At 40.3% G+C, this 22,905-nt stretch overlaps 2 protein-coding genes across 4 annotated transcripts in view; one reads left to right on the plus strand and one right to left on the minus strand.

Annotated features, from left to right (window-relative positions):
- Window positions 1-5,483: 5,483 nt before the first annotated feature.
- LOC132097086 (uncharacterized) lies at window positions 5,484-9,252 on the minus strand. The gene is made up of 8 exons (XM_059502717.1): window positions 8,579-9,252; window positions 8,378-8,490; window positions 7,765-7,865; window positions 7,551-7,657; window positions 7,138-7,250; window positions 6,861-7,050; window positions 6,487-6,575; window positions 5,484-5,916 (listed from the first exon to the last, which is right to left on the minus strand). Exons 1-8 carry the CDS (start codon window positions 8,943-8,945, stop codon window positions 5,776-5,778), a joined length of 1,221 nt encoding a protein of 406 aa, XP_059358700.1. The 5' UTR covers window positions 8,946-9,252; the 3' UTR covers window positions 5,484-5,775.
- A 147-nt stretch (window positions 9,253-9,399) lies between these two features.
- The window catches only part of kansl3 (KAT8 regulatory NSL complex subunit 3), a 32,926-nt gene continuing 19,420 nt past the window's right edge, over window positions 9,400-22,905 (plus strand). Inside the window, exons 1-11 of one of the 3 annotated variants that reach the window (XM_059503129.1) lie at window positions 9,400-9,605; window positions 10,909-11,194; window positions 11,777-11,947; window positions 12,063-12,153; window positions 12,546-12,731; window positions 12,839-12,970; window positions 13,348-13,464; window positions 13,664-13,762; window positions 15,008-15,079; window positions 15,169-15,243; window positions 15,366-15,523. In XM_059503129.1, coding sequence (XP_059359112.1) covers window positions 10,980-11,194; window positions 11,777-11,947; window positions 12,063-12,153; window positions 12,546-12,731; window positions 12,839-12,970; window positions 13,348-13,464; window positions 13,664-13,762; window positions 15,008-15,079; window positions 15,169-15,243; window positions 15,366-15,523 — 1,316 coding nt within the window. In that variant the 5' untranslated portion in view covers window positions 9,400-9,605; window positions 10,909-10,979. The remainder of the gene's footprint in view (window positions 9,606-10,908; window positions 11,195-11,776; window positions 11,948-12,062; window positions 12,154-12,545; window positions 12,732-12,838; window positions 12,971-13,347; window positions 13,465-13,663; window positions 13,763-15,007; window positions 15,080-15,168; window positions 15,244-15,365; window positions 15,524-22,905) is intronic. The other 2 variants (XM_059503127.1, XM_059503128.1) reach the window with 2 other exon arrangements.

Below are 22,905 nucleotides of genomic sequence, written 5' to 3' on the forward strand. Positions count from 1 at the left end.
TGTCCAGATCAGAGGGTCACTGCAGTCACCCGGATCCAGTACGTATCCAGACCAGATGGTGGATCGGCACCTAAGACCTCTACATCCCTGAAAGACAGCGGAGACCAGGACAACTCGAGCCCCAGATACAGATCCTCTGTAAAGACCTTGTTCAGACGACCACCAGGACAAGATCACAGGAAATGGATGATTCTTCTGCACAATCTGACTTTGCTGCAGCCTGGAATTGAACTACTGGTTTCGTCTGGTCAGAGGAGAACTGGCCCCCCGACTGAGCCTGGTTTCTCCCAATGATGAACTGCCTGCATTATTGACACACTGTTTTCCTAATTAATGTTGTTCAGTGCTTTGTTGTGCTTTGACGCAATCCTTTTTGTTTAAAGCGCTATATAAATAAAGAGTCCACAAATATTTGCTCTCAAAGCTTTGACTAAGTCCTCATCAAGCGTGTCCATTTTTATGTTCTTTTGTCTCGTCACGATTCAGAACTCTGTGTTACATTGAGTTGAAGGTTAGAAGAGTCCCAACAACACCACTTGTCACATCTGGCAATCACTCCCAAAATCACTGATATTGTATTAAAGCAATAAGGCAACCTGTGTGCATTTCGTTTTAACCTAGTATTTCCCATTAATGTGGCTATTGTGGTCATGCTGACTTTCCACATTTGACACTCACCCTTTGTTGCAGAGATTTAAGAAAATGAGAAATCGTACAAAATGGCATATAGCAGGATGACTAGGAAAAGCTCCAGCAGCATGTCATGTCAGCCAGAATTCAACCTTTCAGATTTATTGTAAAGAGATATCAAAGAAATCTCTGGTACCTCTGATATAAGATATCAGAGAAAACCTGTGAATATACACAGTATTTTACTCACAGCTTGTTGGTTATTGAATTACACTAGTGTTAATTTTGTCAGCCATTTTTAAATTAGTCTTAGTCCTTTGTTGAATACTTTTTAGTTATCATCCAATTAAATCAACCCTATCCTGTTTTTGTTTTATCAAATTTTTTGTCAACTAAATGTTTGAGCATTTTAGTCTAGTTTTTTGTCAATTAAAACTGTGACGATAACAATGGAGGACAGGAGGCAGATGCAAGTAAAGTTAGTTTATTGACAGGAGGTGTGATGGATGAATGCTGGAGAGTGACGCAGGGACCACGATGGCAGCACAGACAGGTGAGTAGGTGATTTGAGTGCATTGGTAGCGATGACGGTGGTGGTAGATCGGTGATAGGCGGTGATAATCCGTGAGTGACTGTGATAATCCAATGAAGACCGAAACAGGAAACTGAGCAAGGACAGGAACACAGGAACATGAACAGACATCAACACGAGGACCTCAAACAACGATCTGACAAACAGGAGACGAAAGACAGGGCATTAAATAGGCGGTTGGAATGAGTTGCACCTGCCGCTGATCAGACGATCAGCGGCAACACCCACATGAACCAATCAACATGACGTAACATGGCTACAGCTGGAGACGGTGCATTCGCAAACCGTGACAGTACCCCTCCTCCTAAGGACGCCTCCTGGCGTCCCCAGAATCTCTTACCTGTCGATTGTAATCATCGATAAGGGAGTGATCCAGGATGTCCCTAGCAGGTACCCAACTTCTCTCCTCCGGACCGTAACCCTCCCAGTTCAAGGGAGAACGTTGAGATAACACCGCTCCTACCCCCACCTCTGACGCGTCGACCTCCACCACGAACTGACGTGTAGGGTCAGGGGTAATCAGAATAGGGGCTGAAATGAAACGGCTCTTCAGTTTGGCAAACACAGCCTCAGCTGTGTCTGACCACCTGAAGGCAGTCTTGGCGGAGGTCAAGGCGGTCAGAGGTGCGGCTAGTTGGCTGAAGTTGCGAATGAAATGCCGGTAGAAGTTAGCGAACCCCAGAAACCTCTGTAGGGCCTTACGGGAATCTGGGCTTGGCCATTCTACCACAGCCTTAACTTTCTCGGGATCCATGCGTATTCCCTCAGTTGACACGATATACCCAAAAAATGGAATTGACTGTGCATGAAACTCGCATTTCTCCGCCTTGACAAAAAGCCCATTCTCTAGCAACCTCTGAAGCACTCGTCGGACGTGCTGCACATGTTCCTGGAGAGAGGAAGAAAAAATCAATATGTCGTCCAGGTAGACATAAATGAACTGATCAATCATATCTCGCAGCACGTCGTTGACGAGTGCCTGGAAGACTGCTGGGGAGTTGGAGAGCCCGAAGGGCATAACCAAATATTCAAAGTGCCCTCTGGGGGTGTTAAAAGCGGTCTTCCATTCATCCCCCTCCCTGATCCGAACCAAATGATATGCATTGCGTAAGTCCCGTTTTGTGAAAATGGACGCTCCCTGCAACCTCTCGAAGGCCGAAGACATCAACGGCAAAGGATAAGTATTCTTTACCGTGATGTTGTTCAGTCACCGGTAATCAATGCAAGGTCGCAGTGATCCGTCCTTCTTTCCCACAAAAAAGAACCCCGCCCCCGCAGGAGAAGAGGAAGGGCGGATGAATCTAGAAGCTAGAGAATCAGAAATATATTTCTCCATAGCCTCCCTCTCTGGAACAGAAAGTGAATAGAGTTTGCCCTTAGGCGGAGACTTACCTGATAGTAAATCTATGGCACAGTCGTAAGGACGATGCGGAGGAAGAGAAGCAGCCCAAGACTTACTGAACACTTCCTTCAGATGGAGGTACTCAGCGGGCACGTTAGACAAATCCACCGCCTCCTCCTGCAACACAGACACAGACACAGACGGACAGGCAGACACTAGACAAGACTCATGACACTTTTTACACCAAGACAAAACTGAGTTAGAGAGCCAGTCAATACTAGGGTTGTGGAGGATGAGCCATGGGTGTCCGAGGACAATGGGTGCCAGGGGAGAGTCAAGGATGTGAAAAGAGAGTGATTGCCAGATGTGATGAGTGTGATGTCTTCCGTAATGTATGAGATGGTAGGAAGTTGCTGACCAGTGAGGGCGTGAACCGTGATGTGGTGCGGAAGGGGTCTGAGGGGAATGTGGAGTTTGTGGGCTAATGTGCTGTCCATGAAGTTACCTTCTGCCCCAGAGTCCAGTAGTGCTTGACAGTGATGTGTCTGTGCTGACCACCGCAGCCATACCGGGAGGAGCGTAGAAGATGATGGTGATGATGATGATGATGAGGTCTTCTCGGCGGAGATCCCATCCGATAGTAGCCTCATACGTACTACCGGGCCTGGCCTTTTACCGGACAGGCATGGGCTTGATGTCCGGCTCCCCCGCAGTAAAGGCATAGGCCCAGGGACCTCCGCCTCTCCTTCTCCTCCCGGGAAAGCCGAGCTCGCCCTACCTGCATGGGCTCGTGATCGTAGACGGGGCTGGCCACGTCCCCGCCGCTGAATCGCACGTCTGCCGGTCCCCTGGATGGGGTGCTGAGTAGACCCCTCCTCTCCATCTGTGTCAGACGTGCATCGACCCGTAGCGCCAGCTCAATAAGTCCATTGAGGGACGGGGGAAGATCCAGGGCGTAGATCTCCCTCTGGACGCGGTCAGCCAGCCCATGCAGGAACATGTCCCACTGCGCCTCCTCATTCCAATGGCACTCCACCGCCAGGGTCCGGAACTCGATCGAATAGTCCGAGACGGATCTCTCGTGCTGGCGTAACTCCGCCAGCTTCCTGGCCGCCTCCCGTCCTGCGGCGGCCCGATCAAAGACCCGTCTCATCTCGGCGGAGAGCGCCTGAAACGAGGCGCAGCATGGGTCCTGGTTCTCCCACACCGCTGTTCCCCACAATGCCTCCCTCCCAGAAAGCAGGGTAAGTACAAAGGCCACCTTGGCCCTCTCATTGACTCTCAAGGGCTGGAGGGCAAAGTGCATATCACAATGGTTAAGAAAGGCTCTACAATAGTCGGGCTCACCCGAGTACGCCTCCGGAATCGGGAGGCGTGGTTCCAGCTGGGAGGGGGCCTCAGATGGTGCTGGTGGAACAGGCGGTGTGAGTGGCGCAGTGGGAGCTCGTAATAGCTGGAACTGTAGGACGAGCTCGGACACCTGCGTCACTTAAGCCTGAACCGCGCGACCAGTGTCGTTAAGAGTCCTCTCCTGGGAGTCCATCCTCCGAACACTGGCGCTGAGGAAATCTTCGAGGAAGGAAGGTTGATTACTCGCTGCCTCCATGTTGGTCAGATCGTTCTGTGACGATAACAATGGAGGACAGGAGGCAGATGCAAGTAAAGTTAGTTTATTGACAGGAGGTGTGATGGATGAATGCTGGAGAGTGACGCAGGGACCACGATGGCAGCACAGACAGGTGAGTAGGTGATTTGAGTGCGTTGGTAGCGATGACGGTGGTGGTAGATCGGTGATAGGCGGTGATAATCGGTGAGTGACTGTGATAATCCAATGAAGACCGAAACAGGAAACTGAGCAAGGACAGGAACACAGGAACATGAACAGACATCAACACGAGGACCTCAAACAACGATCTGACAAACAGGAGACGAAAGACAGGGCATTAAATAGGCGGTTGGAATGAGTTGCACCTGCCGCTGATCAGACGATTAGTTAGCGTGGTGCAAGGGGCACTTTATGTCATCACAGGTGACCTATGTCCCAGGCATTCTGAGAAGGGCTGCAGACCTGTTGGTGAGGGGAAACCCACTCTATGGAGACTGGCACCTCCACCCTCAGATATTGAGTCTGCTATGGAAGAGGTATGGCCAGGCAGCTGTTGATCTCTTTGGCACGCACAAAAATGGCCATTATTATATATATACTGTATATGGTCCTATGTTCTTCATGCCATAGGACGAACCCCCCCCCCCCCCCCCCCCAACCAGCCTTCGGCTTGATATCCCCACTATTCAGAATGTTAGAGCTTTTTCTACACAATCCTTATATGATTTGATTTCAAGTGGTGTGTGTTTGAGGAGTGGTGTGACAGGTGACGGCTGCTATCATATGAGTTCTCAGTCTCTGAAATGTTGGGCTTTTGCAAGACTTTATTGATGGTGGAAAATCTTCTAATATTAAGTTCTACCTAGTGGCTATCACTGCGTGTCATGCTGGGTTTGACAGCACTATGGTGGGGCATATGTTTTCATAGGTTTATAAAGGGCACCTGCCATTCCCTTCCAGTCACAACTATACTGATAGCAAAAAAAAAAAAAAAAAAAAGTATATTCTTTATGATGTCCAATAAAGCAGTGGATCTTGACCAGCTGAAAATCAACTGCTATGAACAGAATGATGTCGGCCTAAATCTTCTGTCTTTTGTATGTTTCAGTAAAAAAAAAACTTTATCTTAAATTGACTTTGTGACACACGACTTCAGTGTAACATTAGGTGACAAATTCTGGTCTTTCCCACAAGCCACACACAGACAAAAACAATGCTTTGACAAATGCAAGTCTTGTCAAATGTCAAAAACAAATAAGATGTGCACTCTAAACAAAGTCCTTGTTTTTCCATAAATGACACGAGGAAGGAAAAATACTGTGGTCACAAATACAATACAAAATAGATAAAGAATAACAATTCACATGGCTTTTGGGGGCCACATATTAATGTAAGTAAATGATGGCTACTATTAATTAGAATCTTTCAGTTCCCATGTGTCCCATGTGAGTTCAATTATGTTTAATGATAGATACCTCATAATAGACTAGCATATAATAAGACTAATAAATGAGCAGGCTTTTAGCAGAAATTCCCCATTTATTTAGAGTGCAAAGCTTTTCTGTAAATTGGAACTTTTTTTTTTATTTTTTTAATAATAATAATTTAAAATGGCATATGGCTGATATTTCTTAGGGATGGGTTGTCCTGGGATGCCTTGCAGTAAGGTTTGGACCCATAAGTTTCATTGTGCGTCGTCCTGAAGTCATGTTTGCTGTGCCGGGGCTTGATATGGCTGTCTTTAACCTAGTAAGAGATTAGTTAAAGGTTGAAGGTCAGCCCTCAAGTGGGGAAAATAGTTCAGAAATAGTTACTAGCATCAGGCAAAAATGCCTTATGTTGACATAATCATTGCAATTTAATGGACACTTAAATAGTGCTGTCAAATTATTAATTGTGATAAATCGCATCAAAAATAAAAGTTTTTGTTTACATAACATGTGTATGTGAACTGTGTATATGTGTTATGTTTATATAAATACACACACATGCATGTATATATTTCAGAAAAAATGTTATGTTTATATATTAAATATATTTATTTAGAATATAAATTATCTGAATGTAAATACAGACATGTAAATATTTTCAAAATATATACTGTATATGTGTGTATTTATATATACATAATAAATATACACAGTACACACACACATATTATGCAAACAAAAACTTTTATTTTGTATGGGATTAATAGAGATTAATCATTTGAACAGCACTACTTTGAAGTAAACTACTTGTCCACTATAGTTTTAATCAAATTTGGGTGGGAACAGGGTTAGTCTTATGGACTGGAGAATAAATGTAAAATGTTACCCGCTGAAGCTGACTAGGGCTCAGTTCCTGTCTTCTGGAGTTCATGGGGACAAAATCTTTTTGCATGGTTGTAAGCATCCGATCCGACTCTAAAAATACAAGAAGATTATGTGATAAAAATCAATATTATATTACAGAGACTAACAAAATTTACATTTTTATTTACATTTATATTTTATATATGTTTTTTTATAGAGTATTTGTTATGTATGTTTAGTCTTTTTTTTTTAAGTCAGGTGACCTAACAATGTGCTTTTTGTAGTAACATTTAAATGAACTGCTTTTATTCTACTCAAAAACATGACTAAACCAACCTGGACATAGGTCATTTTAGGTGTTTATAGTGAAAATACAGGTAAGCAAACCAAAAGTACCTTGCTCAAGCAGCACGTGGCTAGGTGGGTAAACCGATGGCTTGGGACAGAGCACTTTTTTTGATGGGAACTGCTCCTGTGATGTTGTGCTGTAGTATTTTCCTGCTAGATCAAGCCTCCCAAATGTAACATTGCTCAAAGTCCTGATACTGGGTCCATCCACATGCACTGGGAACTCTGAGCGGTGTATCTGATAAAACAAATATCCCTGAGTTAGAAACAACACGCTTTGTATAATTGTAATCTTTAGGCAAGAATAATTTGCAGTGGGTCACACCTCTGAGAGGAAGGACTGGTTCGTAGTTGACAGTGTCTCCTGGTTGCCTGCAAGGTTCTCTCCTTTGAACACAGAGCTGAGAGTCGGGCATCTGCGCTCCAGGTAAATAGGGCCTGGTAAAAAACAAACTTATTAAAGTGACACACTTGATACGCTTGATGAATATTTCAAATGTTTACGTTCTGGAAAACTTGTGAGGAGCACCCTTCAAAAAATATAAAGGTAGCTACAGATTTTAAAACACTTCTGAAGTTAAAATATTACATTTGATAAATATGTTCAAATATTGCATTCCATTGCTAACATTTAATTTAATATTTTAAGTTTTTAAGCTTTAAGTACTGTGGAAAAAGGGTGGATATTCTGCATTGAAGAACATTTTCTATGGAATAACGAAAAGTTATTTTCCATACTGCATTTGTGTGAAGGAAACTCCTCAGATGATATTGTAATCCATTCATCATTATGATGTTCCCGAAGCTTGAAAGGCTTCTTTCTCTTGTAAAGCAGACTTTCAGGGCTGTTGAAAAAATAAAAGTTACTGATTCTCTACATGGTTTCACATTTATCTCAATAGAACAAGGTGTGATAAAATGTTATTTCTAGAGCTTGATGCTGCATCAGTACCTGTGGTCACCTGACTGTCTGCAAAAGCTGGAATAAGTTGTTTGCTTGTCTTGTATTTTATCTCGGTCTCCCATTGGTATAGCTGAATACTGAACTCGTTGCTGAATGAAATACAAATAATACATTAAATTATTGAACTGCAACTTTAATGGCACTCTCTGAAACCACCACCATATGATTAATCTTTTTAAGTAATTAATTACTAGATAAATACATCTTCAACAGTGTAAGATTAGTGTACTAAATACTCTAAAAGTATTGGATTACTTATTACTTTCATATCAGCCTCAACCTGCTGAACAATAAATACAAGGATAGACATGAAACTGCTCTTTCAATTAATAATATAAAATGCATAAATTAACCAAAGGAAGATGGATGCATTACAAACATACATTTTAACATTAAATGCTACATTTTGATGTTAAATCCATTATTTCTATAAATAGTTACATAATTGTTTCATACTTTGCACAGTATTTATTGCAATTAAATCAGAAGTAACTAATTAAATTACTGACAAATTAGGAGTAATCCCTTATTAATTCATTCAATTACAGTAATGAATTACTTACAAATGCACTACACCCAACATTGCAAATGATGTATTTACCTTCTCTATGGACTCCAGAGGAGAAAGAGGAGGACACCCGCTGTAAAGGAACTGCTCTTGATAGCTACAGTCATATCTGTTCTTTTTCTCCTGCCTTAGACTTGATCCAACACCTTATTAATAAAAAAATAAACATCATCTGTTCAAAAAACAGCAAAAAACCGAAAAAGTCAATGGACAATGTGAGTGTGCAGTACTGACCTGCGCTCCCTGAATCCTTTGCGATAAGGATTGGAGACACCTCATGTTTGGTGTAACTGGATCTGTATGTCGGCTCTGGATATTTTCCTTCCGGCACACTTATTCTGACTTTGGTAACTGGTCGAACAAGTTTGGCTTTAGACATTGGCAGGGTCTTGAAATCAGAATGAGTGGTCACAAAGTCACCACTCCTGTCCACAGAAGTCATTTTAAAGTTTGTCCTTTGCATTGTGAGGCTGGTTATCTTAGGTTGAATGACAGGGATGGAGGTTCTGTCAATGAGTCTAAAGTGGCTCTTGGTGGTGGATTCACAGATGCCATCTGGTTTATACAAAAATGGCAAATTTGAAATTCTTGAGCAATACATCTTCACAGTTCTTTTTGCAGATTGAAGATAAAAAGTAAAAAACTTTGACTGGAATCTTTTGGAAGCTTTGAAGCAGCTGTGAATCACTGATCTCTGTAACCAATAATTCCAAATAGAACTGCAACGTCATAATAAGGCTGGTTATTTCTCGGAGTGGGCGGGGCGACACAACAGTCAATTTAATTGGCTTATAATACAGCAGATCCTTGAAAATGCGCGCATCCAGCATTTCATCTAATCTAGGCCTACTGGACCACTATAGCAAATGCCAAATATAATACAACATAAGCCTAGCGTAATGGTATGAAGAATATCAAAACAAAGAACTAGAATATTTAATTGTAGACTAGTAATTGGACAATAACACCTAAGGTAATTACGAAAATTAAAGGTTTGACATCTGGAATGTAAACTCCAGTCCGGGTTTGTCGCAGCGCCGATGACGCGGGACTCCAGCCCGGGGTTTCCGGCGTCGATCCGCTGTGGCGCGGTAAGAAAACAAAAGACAGTTGGCCATAGCTCAACCTGCATTACAGTGGATATTATTTTGTTGGAGTTTGTTTTCTCATCGCATAAACTCGATTTCCTCAGTATTGTCTGCATTATTCAGAAGACCGTTCTTTGGACCGAGATGACATGAAAGGAACCTGATACTGAGCAGTGAGTATTGTGAAAAGAGTTAGCCTCCGAGCTAATAGCCTGCCAGACCATATTATAGCACTGTAACTACTACACGTACACGTTACCGGTTTCCTACGCATTGCTTTATAAATCGAGCAATACAGGCGATATTTCAGGTAATTTATTGTGATTTAAAAGCTCAAGTGTAGCAAACTGGCATGGATGTGACGGACTGTGTAGCGCGGGCCATTAAACACGCCCAGATCACATCGCCACTCATGGCCCCCAGCTGAAAATATTACATTAAAACACAATTAACCGTCATTTAACTAAGCAAAGCGCTATAACAACAACCACCTGCGTATGCTGTGGTTTAAGAAACTACTTGAGTATTGTATGTTTCTGTTAAGAAACAGCATTTACCATGGTAAATTTGTTTCTGCTTTTGTTGCTACAGTAAACGTGTTAAGTTTGCATTAGCCACCGCTGTCATTAACAAAATGAATGCTAGAAAGATCTAAACAAAGATCTCAGTAATTTAGCACTTTACTCAAGTAGAAATAACTATTAGGACCTGTGGTATTTTAGCAGAAACGCTTATCGTGAAAATAGTGCCCTTAACTGTATTTAATGTGCACTTGTTGTGTAACGTTATTTTAAAAGGTAAACGTAGAAAAAAAAGTGTCTGATATCATTACATTCAGTTTACTTTGCACGTAAATGTTTTCTTTTATTTCCATAAGTATATTATTTCCATTATACCTCATTTGTGACACTGGTCATTACCAGTCATTTGGGTCAAATTATTATTGTTATTATTATTATAAATTAAGATTCATGGCTATACACATTAATCTGAAAGTAAAATAAATAAGTGTTCCATTGATGTATGGTTTGTTAGAATAGGACAATATTTGGCCAAGATACAACTAAGTTATTTGAAAGTCTGGAAACTGAGAGTGCAAAAAAAATGTAATTATTGAGAAAATTGCCTTTAAAGTTGTCCAAATTAAGTTCTTAGAAATGCATATTACTAATAAAAAAAAATGAAGTTTTTATATATTTACGGTAAAAAAAAATGTCTACATCTACATGGAAAATGATCTTTACTTAACATCCTAATTATTTTTGGCATAAAAACATAAAAATTGATCATTTTGACCCATATAATGTATTGTAGGCTATTGTTACAATTATACCCGTGCTATTTATGACTGGTTTTGTGGTCCAGGGTCGCATTTTATAAAATGCAGTAAAGTGCGTAATGATGACACTAACATCACACAAGTGCAAATGCTTTATTTAACAGGATGCTAGATATTGACATATTGTTTCATTGCAGGGTGGATGTTTACGGTGCAAGCATCCCATTTTTGTGGGAACCGCAGAGCCTCCGTGCAGGGCTAGAGGACCATGTTCCGTCCTGTAGGAGAGAGAGACTTTCAGACCTCGGCTCGAAGGATGGGGACGTCCCTGCTCTTCCAGCTGTCGGTTCATGAGCGAGAGTTGGACCTCGTGTTTCTTGACCACAGCTATGCCAAACCCTGGAACGCCCACCCAGACGCCAGCAGCGCGCGGCCCACCCGCATGCTGTTCGTCACCCCGCGGCGGCAGCCAGAGCCCTCTGTGTGAGTGAAGAATAGAAGAAGGATATCTTTTACCTTGTTTGCACTTGTAATTGACATCGGTTTTAAATGATGCGATCACAAGTTATCAAACGAGGCAGCTGTCCACACCTGGTATCAACATCTTTAGTATCTCAAGTATTCTTGAGCACAAATGTGTACAGACATTTTGGCAACTGAATTGCCATTGGCTAGTACATTTTTTAGTTTACTTGCCAGACTGATATACTGTACATGTTTGTAAAATGCCACAACTTTTTAGATATATGAAAGTACGCTCTTAACATTAGTCAGTCAAGCATTATAATATGATATTAGGATAATCAAGTATTATTTAATGATAGAACTTAAGTAATTAGAATTAAAATTTGGTAACCATGTATGAATGCATAGACATTTTAACTGAATTTAGTACTGGTGGTGGTGCTTTTTTGGTCATCCAATGTTTCTGTAAAAAAAAACTACCAATTATTCTGATAAGAATTGTTGATCAACAGTGGTTGTGCTGAAAACTGAAAAAGCTAGTTAATTCATCATAATTTCAAAATCATATTATATAATGGGTTGTGATGTTATCTGCTACAGTGATTCGGACATTTCCATCGACGTAGAGACGGTCACACCCACTCCAATGCCTCTCTATGACAATCAGAAAGCCCGCAGTGTGATGAAGGAGTGTGAACGTCACGTTCTGTTTGCCCGAACCATCGCTGATGGACCGCCTCCTCCCGATGATTGGGAAGAGCACATCAACAAGTAAGAAAAGCTGCTGACAAGATATACGAGAATGAGGGAGTTCATATAAAAGTATAGTTTTCCTCTTATGTCACAGATGTCTGTTTGTGATCAAATTTTCTTCAATCTGTTTTAGGACTGGCTGGTCATTGGCTCAGAACAAGCTCTTCAATAAAGTATTGAAAGCACTGCAGGCAGAAAGACTCAGCCGACTGGCCAATGAGGGTGTGAGTTTTCAAAACTGGGTTTAACTTGCATGCTCTTTTTTTTTTTTTTTTTTCTTTTTCTCAGTTAAATGTTGTTGTTTATCAAAGGCTGTTTCACTTGCTATAATAGTGATGGTCTCAGACTGACCAGGTGCATCTCAATAAATTACAATGTCGTGGAAAAGTTCATGTATTTCAGTAATTCAACTCAAATTGTGAAACTGAAGACCTTCATCACAACATGTCAAAGTTTAAATAAATCAGAAAATCCAGAAAAATAAAATATAAAACCAAGAACAGCTGCTGCCAGAACAGGCCTGTCATAAAACCAAATGAGAAACATGATGATGCATAGATGGTTGTTCTAATGCAAACGTTCTCTCACTCACTCTCTGTGTCTCTGCTCTTCATAGGCCTGTAATGAACCTGTCTTACGCAGAATAGCGGTGGATAAATGTGCTCGTAAGGTCCGCCATGCTCTGGCCAGCATCAACTGGGACATAAAGCTGACACATTGGCTTCACAGCACACTTGTGGAGTCTTTGAGTCTTGCTATGCTGGCTGCTTACCTTGATGTACTGCAGACACTCAAAAGCAAGGTGGGATGCCTTATTATTATATTACCACTGTTTGTGTAGAGTCCATAGTTACAGAAGATGGTTTTTATTTTGATTTTATTGTGACATCTCCACATTTACCCTTTTAGGTACCATCCCTGATCGACAGGATGTTGCTGTCATCCTCTGTAAAAACAGGAGCGGCAGGGGCTGAGGCTCTTTCTCTGCTCCTTAAGCGGCCATGGGACCCTGCTGTGGGTGTGCTTTCACACAACAAACCAGTATGTACTGCTCTTTTTGTTGCTTTAGTTCCTCTTATCCCTATACAGTATCATATTTGATTTTTATGGCATCTAAAATATCAACACAATCAAATTTTTCCTAATAAAACTGTGTAATATAATTTACAATATGCCTTCTGTCATCAGATTAGTAGTACATTTTTGGCAAATAAAAGGGATCTAGTAAGAGGTGTAGTTTCTTTTAGTATAACTGTAAAAATGTCCCCTTTCAGGTTGTAGTGCATTGGATTATTTGTTTGCATATGAATTTGTATCAGCATATGCACCAAATTGTTTATTTGTGGTAGGATTTCTGTAATATAAAAGACTTTAACTGGAAATGTCTGTTTTCTGAATATTTATGTTTATTTTTTCAGAGTAAACTTCCTGGTTCCCCCCTGATCCTGATCGCTCCATCAGGACCAACAAACCCCGCCTTCTCTACCTCTCGACGAATGAGATTCTGGCAATCTCAGCTGTCCTGTCTAGGAAAGGTATGCAAAATAACAGGCAAATACGGCTGTCACATACAATTTGATTTTGTGTACATCATAATTTTTGATTTAGGCTTGACTTCATTTAGATTAGCATCATTTGTAAATTAAAATACTTTATTAATGTTCTCATTCATAGAGTCACTTTAGGTTCTGATTCAAATAAAACTGATTTAGTGTTTTGTTTTTGGTGATTCAGGTCATTCCCATTAATGTTCATGTGGGCAGTGGAGCCAACATCGGAATCGCGCAGTGTTTAGAGCACATGATTGGCACAGTCAGAGGAAAAGTTATTGAGGTATAAAACAACACACAAGTCATTTATTTTAAGCATTAAGCCTCATGTACACTGGAACAATTATCACACACTCTTATCGTTAGCATTTTTCGAGACATTTTTCTATGCGTATTTGTATTAATACCCCGGTACACATTGAATCCTGTTTGATCTGAATTGCCAGTCTCATTGGTCGGCCAGTTTTTAATGCAGTGAGCCCGAGTCGTTTAAAAAAAATAACGCTTTCACACCTGCCGTCTTGCGTGTCAGTGTGAACACTCACATTGGCACCTTTTGTTTAGTCACAAGGTGTTAAACGTCGGCGATAATCGTTCCAGTGTGCACAAGCCTTTATTCGACTAATCGCATGTTTATTAACAAACCATTTAAATCATTATAATGTGCCTTTAATTGCCTACATAGCCTACAAGCTCTCAAGCACATGCATAAAGCTTGCCACAGCACACCGGCAGAGTTTCGTGCTCAAGTTCACAAAGACAGAGACGGCAGAATGCGCGTTCTGTTTGCTTTCATTATTTTACAAAAGCACAATGTTGTGTTGTTATTGTGAGTGCACTCAAATAAACAGTCTTTACAGATTCGAAAGATGTATTACTGTTATCTTAATGACTAAAACTGACAGAGTATTTTAAGAGCAAATGATCGCACTGGCACCTCCATCTGTCCTGCAGCGAGTACTACTCTTCAGCTTCCACTCTCCGCACAGACACTGAAGTGCACATTTCTCTAGGTTATCATTATATTGAGCGACCATGTAAAGTTGCTAATACTTACATATTTCAGATCATAAGCCATATTTAAAGTCGATGAATGATAGTCAAGAGTTTGGATGTCATGCCCAATGTACTGTATTACCATAGACCAGCCATTAATGATCTGTCCGTCATGAACTGCGTGACTTCGCCAGTGTTTTTTTTTTTTTTTCTTTCTGCGACTAATCAAATATTTGGTTGACCGAGCCTTTTCTGGACGACTTTTGGGGAGCAGCCCTAATATATATGTTGTTTTAATTCTTGTATATCATTTATCAACTAATTAAGTATATTTTATAAAAATGTCCTGCATTTAATTTCCAAAAAAATATATTAAGTAGTTTATATTCTTAAAACTCTGCACACATTTATTATTTGTCATTGTGCTTTAAATTATTCTGTTCTTGCCATAAAATTAATCTTGGGTGATGACATGGCAAATAATAAGCAAATCATGTGGTGTATTTAAAGATTTGTTTACTTTTTGCTCTAGGTTCACAGTCACTTTCCTCACAAGCCGATTATCTTGGTGGGCTGGAATGTGGGCTCATTGATCTCTTGTCATGTAAGTCTCTCTTAACATTAGTCTTCTGATTTGTTGTCTATGTTCTGCTGTAAACTGAGGAATTTATAGATGTCTGTGTTTGCATCCAGGTGTCCCTTATGGAGTACGTGACTGCTATTGTGTGTTTGGGTTTCCCTCTCCAAACCGTCAGTGGGCCCCGAGGGGTAAGAGGAAACAGTTCATAGTTTCTCACTGCTTTTTGCCATGATGAGCAGCATGAAAACATTTAACAGATACATTTAACATTGCTGGCTTAAGCATATAATTGAAGTATTGTGTTTGTCAGGATGTTGATGATCCTCTGTTGGACATGAAGACTCCAGTGCTGTTTGTGGTCGGTCAGAATGCTCTTCAGTGCAGTCCTGAGAACATGGAGGAGTTCAGGGAGAAGATTCAGGCTGATAACAGCATGGTAGTTGTTGGGGGGTCAGATGACAACTTGAGGTTTGTGTCTTCAGACATTCACAGGTTTTTATACATGTCTGTTTAGACTGGTTGAAAGTAGGGTTGGGCGATAATTCGATAACGATAATTATCTCAAATTTTTTTATTTTTTTATTTAACCTTTATGTAACCAGGAAAGTCCCATTGAGGTTAAAAACCTCTTTTTCAAGGGAGTCCTGGCCAAGAGGCAGCAAAATCACAGTCAATTACATTTATAAAAGTTATACAATACAAATAATTAAAAACATTTACAATTTAAACCGGTCATTTCAGGTTCTCTCAATCTGGACCTAAAAGCATTTAAGGAAATAAGTTCAGATAATTTCAAGTCTTTTTGCAAAAAGTTCCATGCAGAAGGAGCGGAGTAGACAAAAGCCCTTTTTCCCAGTTCTGTACGGGCAAATGGAACAGAGCAGCAAGTGATCATTTGATCGCAATGAATAAGAACCAACACTTCTCCATGTGATTAAACTACAGATGTAGGATGGCAAAAGACCAAGCATGGCCTTATAGATAAAAGTATGCCAGTGCCCTGATCTCCTGTTGGACAACGATGGCCATCCCACTCTGGAATATAATTCACAATGATGGGTCAAGTTTTTACAATTCGTAATAAATCTCAGAGACGCATGATAAACAGTGTCAATCTTATACAGACATTGTGCTGAAGCGGTCCTATACACCCGGTCTCCATAATCTAAGACAGATAAAAATGTTGCAGTGTCTAGCTGCTTTTTTTGCTTTAAAAGAAAAACTAAATTTATTTCGAAAGAAAAAGGACAGTTTAAGTTTGAGTTTCTTCACAAGGTTGTCTATATGAGGTTTAAAAGTGAGAGCATCATCAAGCCAGATACCAAGAGACTTATAAGAATGAACCACCTCTATGACACTTCCAGTCAAAGTGAACACGGGAGGAGGAGCTTGAGAAACCTTTTTAGTATTACTAAACGGCATCAGTTTGGTCTTATCAGCATTGAGAACCAGTTTAAGCTGCATAAGCGTACGTTGAACCAAATCAAAAGCTTTCTGCAAAGACTCAACCACTTTAGCTGGGGACGATCCAAAACAATAAATAATCGTGTCATCAGCATAGAAATGCTGTAATGAATTAAACTTCATAATCATCGGGAAGAAGGAGGCAGGAACCGGCGGACAATCAACATGCAACTTTAATAATCAAAATAAACACAAAACAGCGCACCAGCCCCTCACGGACGACTGATGCGCACAAAATAAAACCAAAACCTAAAATAAAGTCCAGGCCTAATCCTCTCTCGTCCTTCACTGTCGTCGCTCCAGTTTTATATCTTTCCATCTCCTACGTGGGACTCGAGACCGGCGGTGGGTCGCAGGTGTCACTGATTTGCCCAATCATTGCCGGCCTCACTCCTTGTTCCCACGTCCCTCGACCCCGCCCCACTCGCCACAAATGCATATTAGCATCCGACACATTGTGGCCTAGTTCATTTATATACATAATAAACAAGAGAGGACCTAATATTGAGCCTTGTGGCACCCCCTTGTGGACCTTCACTAATGCAGAACATAGACCATCACATTTAATGCACTGATTCCTGTCACTCAGATAATTCATGAACCAGGAAACTATACAATCAGACAATCCCAGACAAAGAAGCCTTTGCTTTAAAACAGCATGGTCCACTGTGTCAAAAGCTTTCGACAGATCAAGAAAAAGTGATGCACAGAATTGCTTTCTATCAAGAGCGACAAGTATGTCATTAATTACTTTTGTAACAGCAGTGATGGTACTGTGCTTTTTCCTGAAGCCTGACTGCAGTTAAGAAAGCAGTTCATTTGAGTATAAAAACTCTTTTATTTGGTCTGAAACAAGGGATTCAAAATATTTTGACAAAACACACAAATTGGATATAGGCCGATAGTTAGTTAAAACTGCTGGATCACCTCCTTTAAACAAGGGAGTAACAAAAGCTGACTTCCAAACTGATGGTATTTCATTGTTTTGAATTGACAGATTAAAAAGAATTGTAAGGGGCTCTGCAACAAAATCAGCCACCTTTTTCAAAAAGTAAGGCTGTATTAAATCTGGTCCAGGAGGTTTTCTGTGATCTAACGCTTTAAGAGCTCCATGCACCTGCTGCACAGTAAAAGAAACAAAATTAAAAGGCTCTCCAGAAAACACTGAGGAGTATGTGCATGGAGTGACAGCGACTACTCCTGTCGACTCGGACAGAGAACCAACTGATACAAAATGCTCATTAAAGCAATTTAAGAAATCAACTCTGTCGTAGACTGGGAGAGAGTTTTTTAAGACAAATTTTGGGAGGGCTTCATTACTTTTATTCACAGAAAGGGACTTGATGACTTTCCAAAATTTCTGTGGATTATTGAGGTTTCTGATTTCTATTGAGGTGGATTATTGAGGTTTCACTTGTGACTGATAAATAATATTCTGATTTAGCCTTTTTGATAAGAGAAGTACATTTATTTCTTAGTTGTCTGAAAATGGACCAGTCAGTGGCAGAATCACCATTTCTAGCTTTAGCCCATGCCACATTTCGCTGATGGATAATGTCTGACAACTCTGGAGAAAACCAAGGGTTTTCCCGTCCCTTCACTCTGTGCTTTGTCCAAGGAGCATGTTTATTTACAATTTTCTCAAAATTCTCCTTAAAAAGTGTCCAGGCAAGCTCAACGTCAGGCAACAGCCCTAGCTGTCCCCAGTTAATCAAAGATAGATCATGATGATAGGCTTGTTCATTAAAGTTTTTCAAATTCCTCTTTCTAATAATTTGCTATTTACATTTGGGTATTTTACTGCCTCTTGAAGTAGCAATAACACAATGATCACTTAGATCATCACAAAAGACACCCATTGATAAAAATTTATGAGGGACATTTGTTAGAATCAAGTCGATTAAAGTAGATTTTTCTGGATTTTTTAGATTAGGCCTTGTAGGTACATTTACCAACTGGCTAAGACTGACAGAATCACAGAAATATTTAAATTCATCAGAAACAACATTTAGCCAATTCAAGCCAAGCCAAGCCAAGTCCCAATTCAAATCCCCGGCCAGTAAAAGTTCCCTATAGTTTAATCTGAACAAAAGAAGCTTTAAAGATGATAAAGCCTCACTGGAGGCTGATGGAGGTCTGTAACACCCCACAACAGTTATTGAAAGGGACTTAAATATTTCAACATTTAAGGCCAAAAACTCCATTTGCTTTCAGAGAGACTCAGACAGAACAACTGATGCACCAAAATCTTGACTTAACATAGATAGCTACGCCACCACCTTTCTTCGGCCTGTCACTGCGAAAAACATTATACCCATGCACATTTATATCTTCATTAGTAATTGATTTTGTCAACCATGTTTCCGAAATTATCGCTATGTCTGCATCTGTAGATTCAATCCAAATTCTAACCATGTCCATTTTGGGTAGTAAACTGCAAACATTAAGATGAACAAATTTAAGTCCAGGCATTGATTTAAATTCAGCAGGGGTCAAGACACATTGCAAACAGGGGCCGGGATTGGGCTGCACATTTCCAGATAAAAGTAGGAGTAGTGTAATAATCAATCTGCATTTCACAGTATATTTTGAAGCCGGCCTATCATATGCTGAAACCAGGTAATGCCTGTCATTAATTGAGAGAGACAAATTATACAAAGCAAAAAAATTTTGCAGTTTAGGCAAATCCCAATACAGATTCATCCAGAAGTCCAGGTTCCAACAAAAGTGTAATGGTTCCTGGTGCATGTCAATACTGGTTTTTGTGCCACTATAGTAGGTATCCTGTATGCCCACCATATTATTAAAACAACTCACCCTAGGATCAGTGCCCGGTTTCAAGTTCCAAGTAACCAACAGGGATAAGAAAATTAAGAAAAATGCCATCGTCATTAATTTACTAATAGTAAAGTTGACTAATAACAGTACCAGTTTATCTTGTAGAGTATGACCCAGCTTCCACAATGATGTTGCAGGCTTAGGCTTGTTAACCCAAGCTCCAGAAGAATGTAGCAGGCCAGGCCCGTTAGCCTATCCTCCAGGATGATGGGTGAGACACAGGCTGGTTTGAGTCAGTATTTGCTAGTGTTGTCAAAAGACCCGGTACTTTGGTACCAAGTCGGTACTAAAATTTTTTAAATGTGACGGTACCAGGTTTCTTTAAGTACCGGTAGTACCGAGGATCCGTTCAAACCCGGTTCAGCGCTATGATTTCCGCGAAGCAGAAAACGAGGACGGAATCTCAAAATCCAGTCATGAAAATGAAACTTACATTTTAATATGGACAGTCATGGAATTTGTCAAATTTAGCATAAATAAATCAAATCTCCATATGGACCAGTATCTGTAAATGTTAAGACGCAAAAGTTGTTTGAAATATGAATCCGTGTTCTGCGCGTCTCTGTGTGAATTAATGAATGGCAGAGACGTGCGGGTTTGTTTACTACATAGACCGACGCGCATGACGCTTGCATTAATTTCAGCATCTGAGCTTCAGAGTTCTCTCTCCATCAAGCGATCTTTTCAGTTTCTCACACATGCAAAAGAGAGAGAGAGCGAGAGTCTTACCACGCTGAATCGACACGCTATATGTAAACTATTCTTTATTGTCTTTTCCTGTAATGGATCATCTGGTTCATTTCAGAATTATTCATATTCATTTTTGAACAAGCAGAAGACATACCGGTTTCTCCGGTAGTGGGCGGAGCTAATGCGCAAATGGCAATTTCATTGGCTGGGGCTGATTTAGTACCGTCCCTGTTTTGATTTCGTCAAATCAGTTTGACCGAACGCAGACAACGTGATTAATATTCATGAACCCAGCAGCTCATCAATTCATAGTGCATTGGATATACATTAGTATGATAGTAGAATTAGTAGTAGTATTATCTTTTAATAATAATTAATATGATCTATTACTATTTTTTTTTTTTACAGAAACCATCAATGACCAAAAATATCTTAAGCATCACCACCAGTCTTAAGTTCAGTTAAAATGACAAATATGCATTCATTAGGCCTAAAAGTTAATTTTTACATAAAGGCATAGTGCTAGAAATATTACTATTATTATTTTTTTAAAGAAATAAATCACAATATTTCTTCCATGTTTTAATTTGAATAGAAAATCCCTTTACCAGAAATAAAATGTTTAAATTTCATAAATTAAAAGACAAATTAAATTTGGGTGAAACTTGTTTACTGTTTTTCATAATTATATAACTTGTAGAAAAACTTTAAACACAATTGTAAATAAGTATAAAGAATGGCATTGGTTTTATTTTTAGTGCTAAAAAGTTTTTTTTTTTTTTTTAATTTGCATATTTTTGTGTTTTGCTTTGGTACCGAAATTGGTATCGAGAACCGTGGATTTTCACTGGTATCGGTACCGAATACTGAAATTTTGGTACCGTGACAACACTAGTATTTGCAGTGTTGGCCCTTCTTTTTCAGGACCTCTGCAATTCGACTGGACATGCTCTCAATCAACTTCTGGGCCAAATCCTGACTGATAGCAACCCATTCTTTCATAATCACTTCTTGATGTTTGTCAGAATTAGTGGGTTTTTGTTTGTCCACCCGCCTCTTGATCATTGACCACAAGTTCTCAATGGGATTAAGATCTGGGGAGTTTCCAGGCCATGGACCCAAGATTTCAACATTCTGGTCCCCGAGTCACTTAGTTATCACTTTTGCCTCACGGCACGGTGCTCCATCGTGCTGGAAAATGCATTGTTCTTCACCAAACTGTTGTTGGATTGTTGGAAGAAGTTGCTGTTGGAGGGTGTTTTGGTACCATTCTTTATTCATGGCTGTGTTTTTGGGCAGAATTGTGAGTGAGCCCACTCCCTTGGATGAGAAGCAACCCCACACATGAATGGTGTCAGGATGCTTTACTGTTGGCATGACACAGGACTAATGGTAGCCCTCACCTTTTCTTCTCCGGACAAGCCTTTTTCCAGATGTCCCAAACAATCGGAAAGGGGCTTCATCGGAGAATATGACTTTGCCCCAGTCCTCAGCAGTCCATTCACTATACTTTCTGCAGAAGATCAATCTGTCCCTGATGTTTTTTTTTTTTTGAGAGAAGTGGCTTCTTTGCTGCCTTTCTTGACACCAGGCCATCTTCCAAAAGTCTTCACCTCACTGTGCGTGTAGATGCGCTCAGACCTGCCTGCTGCCATTCCAGAGCAAGCTCTGCACTGGTGGCACTCCGATCCCGCAGCTGAATCCTCTTTAGGAGACGATCCTGGCGCTTGCTGGACTTTCTTGGACGCCCTGAAGCCTTCTTTACAAGAATTGAACCTCTTTCCTTGAAGTGCTTGATGATCCTATAAATTGTTGATTTAGGTGCAATCTTAGTAGCCACAATATCCTTGCCTGTGAAGCCATTTTTATGCAACGCAATGATGGCTGCACGCGTTTCTTTGCAGGTCACCATGGTTAACAATGGAAGAACAATGATTTCAAGCATCACCCTCCTTTTAACATTGTCAAGTCTGCCATTCTAACCCAATCAGCCTGACATAATGATCTCCAGCCTTGTGCTCGTCAACATTCTCACCTGGGTTAACAAGACGATTACTGAAATGATCTCAGCAGGTCCTTTAATGACAGCAATGAAATGCAGTGGGAAGGTTTTTTTGGGATTAAGTTAATTTTCATGGCAAAGAAGGACTATGCAATTCATCTGATCACTCTTCATAACATGCTGGAGTATATGCAAATTCCTATTATAAATACTTAAGCAGCAACTTTTCCAATTTCCAATATTTATGTAATTCTCAAAACTTTTGGCCACGACTGTAGAACATTCTCTCCTGCCAAATGCAGCGACTGGATGTCTATACAGCTGTATTATACAGCTTTCATTTGACTTCTTTCATTGAAATGCTGTCTCATTTTGGAAATTATTTGTACGTATGGCGTATTTACATCTACATGCATAACAATGGCTTCTTGCATGTGTGAACAACTCTGTGCAATTAATGCAGCCTTAAACATGAGATTTTGTTTAGTTGCATTTTGCAAACCACTGTAACCGCTGAAAATTTCCCACAACCTGGATGCAAATGCTAGAGGATGCTCTCCAATTTGCATTGTCACCACAGTTATCTTTTTCAAGTTAACCAAATTAGTCCCAGCAAGTTTAAGTAGAGAATCTCTCCTTGCACCTTTGTCTGCTCTTTTGTCACGAACCTCTGGTGAGAGAGCACTAGTTAATGAGCGAGGAATGCAGATCATAATAAGTCTACAAGCATCTTCATCTGACACACTTTAAACATCCACCGCCTTATCCAGTTTTGACAAAAACTCTACAGGATCCATGTTATCAGAGTCAAAAGTACCCACTGCTGTAATAAGACTTTGGAAGTCTATAAAAGACT

Source organism: Carassius carassius, chromosome 21 (assembly GCF_963082965.1).
Source record: "Carassius carassius chromosome 21, fCarCar2.1, whole genome shotgun sequence".
Classification (NCBI taxonomy): domain Eukaryota; kingdom Metazoa; phylum Chordata; class Actinopteri; order Cypriniformes; family Cyprinidae; genus Carassius; species Carassius carassius.

Bases quoted from the DNA above. Each gene is read 5' to 3' on its own strand.
- LOC132097086 (XM_059502717.1), bottom strand. From the start codon at position 8,945: ATGTATTGCTCAAGAATTTCAAATTTGCCATTTTTGTATAAACCAGAT. The intron at 7,866-8,377 runs GTAAATACATCA...TATTTCATTCAG, and splicing joins CTCTGGAGTCCATAGAGAAG to CAACGAGTTCAGTATTCAGC. The intron at 7,051-7,137 runs GTGTGACCCACT...TTGTTTTATCAG, and splicing joins ACCAGTCCTTCCTCTCAGAG to ATACACCGCTCAGAGTTCCC.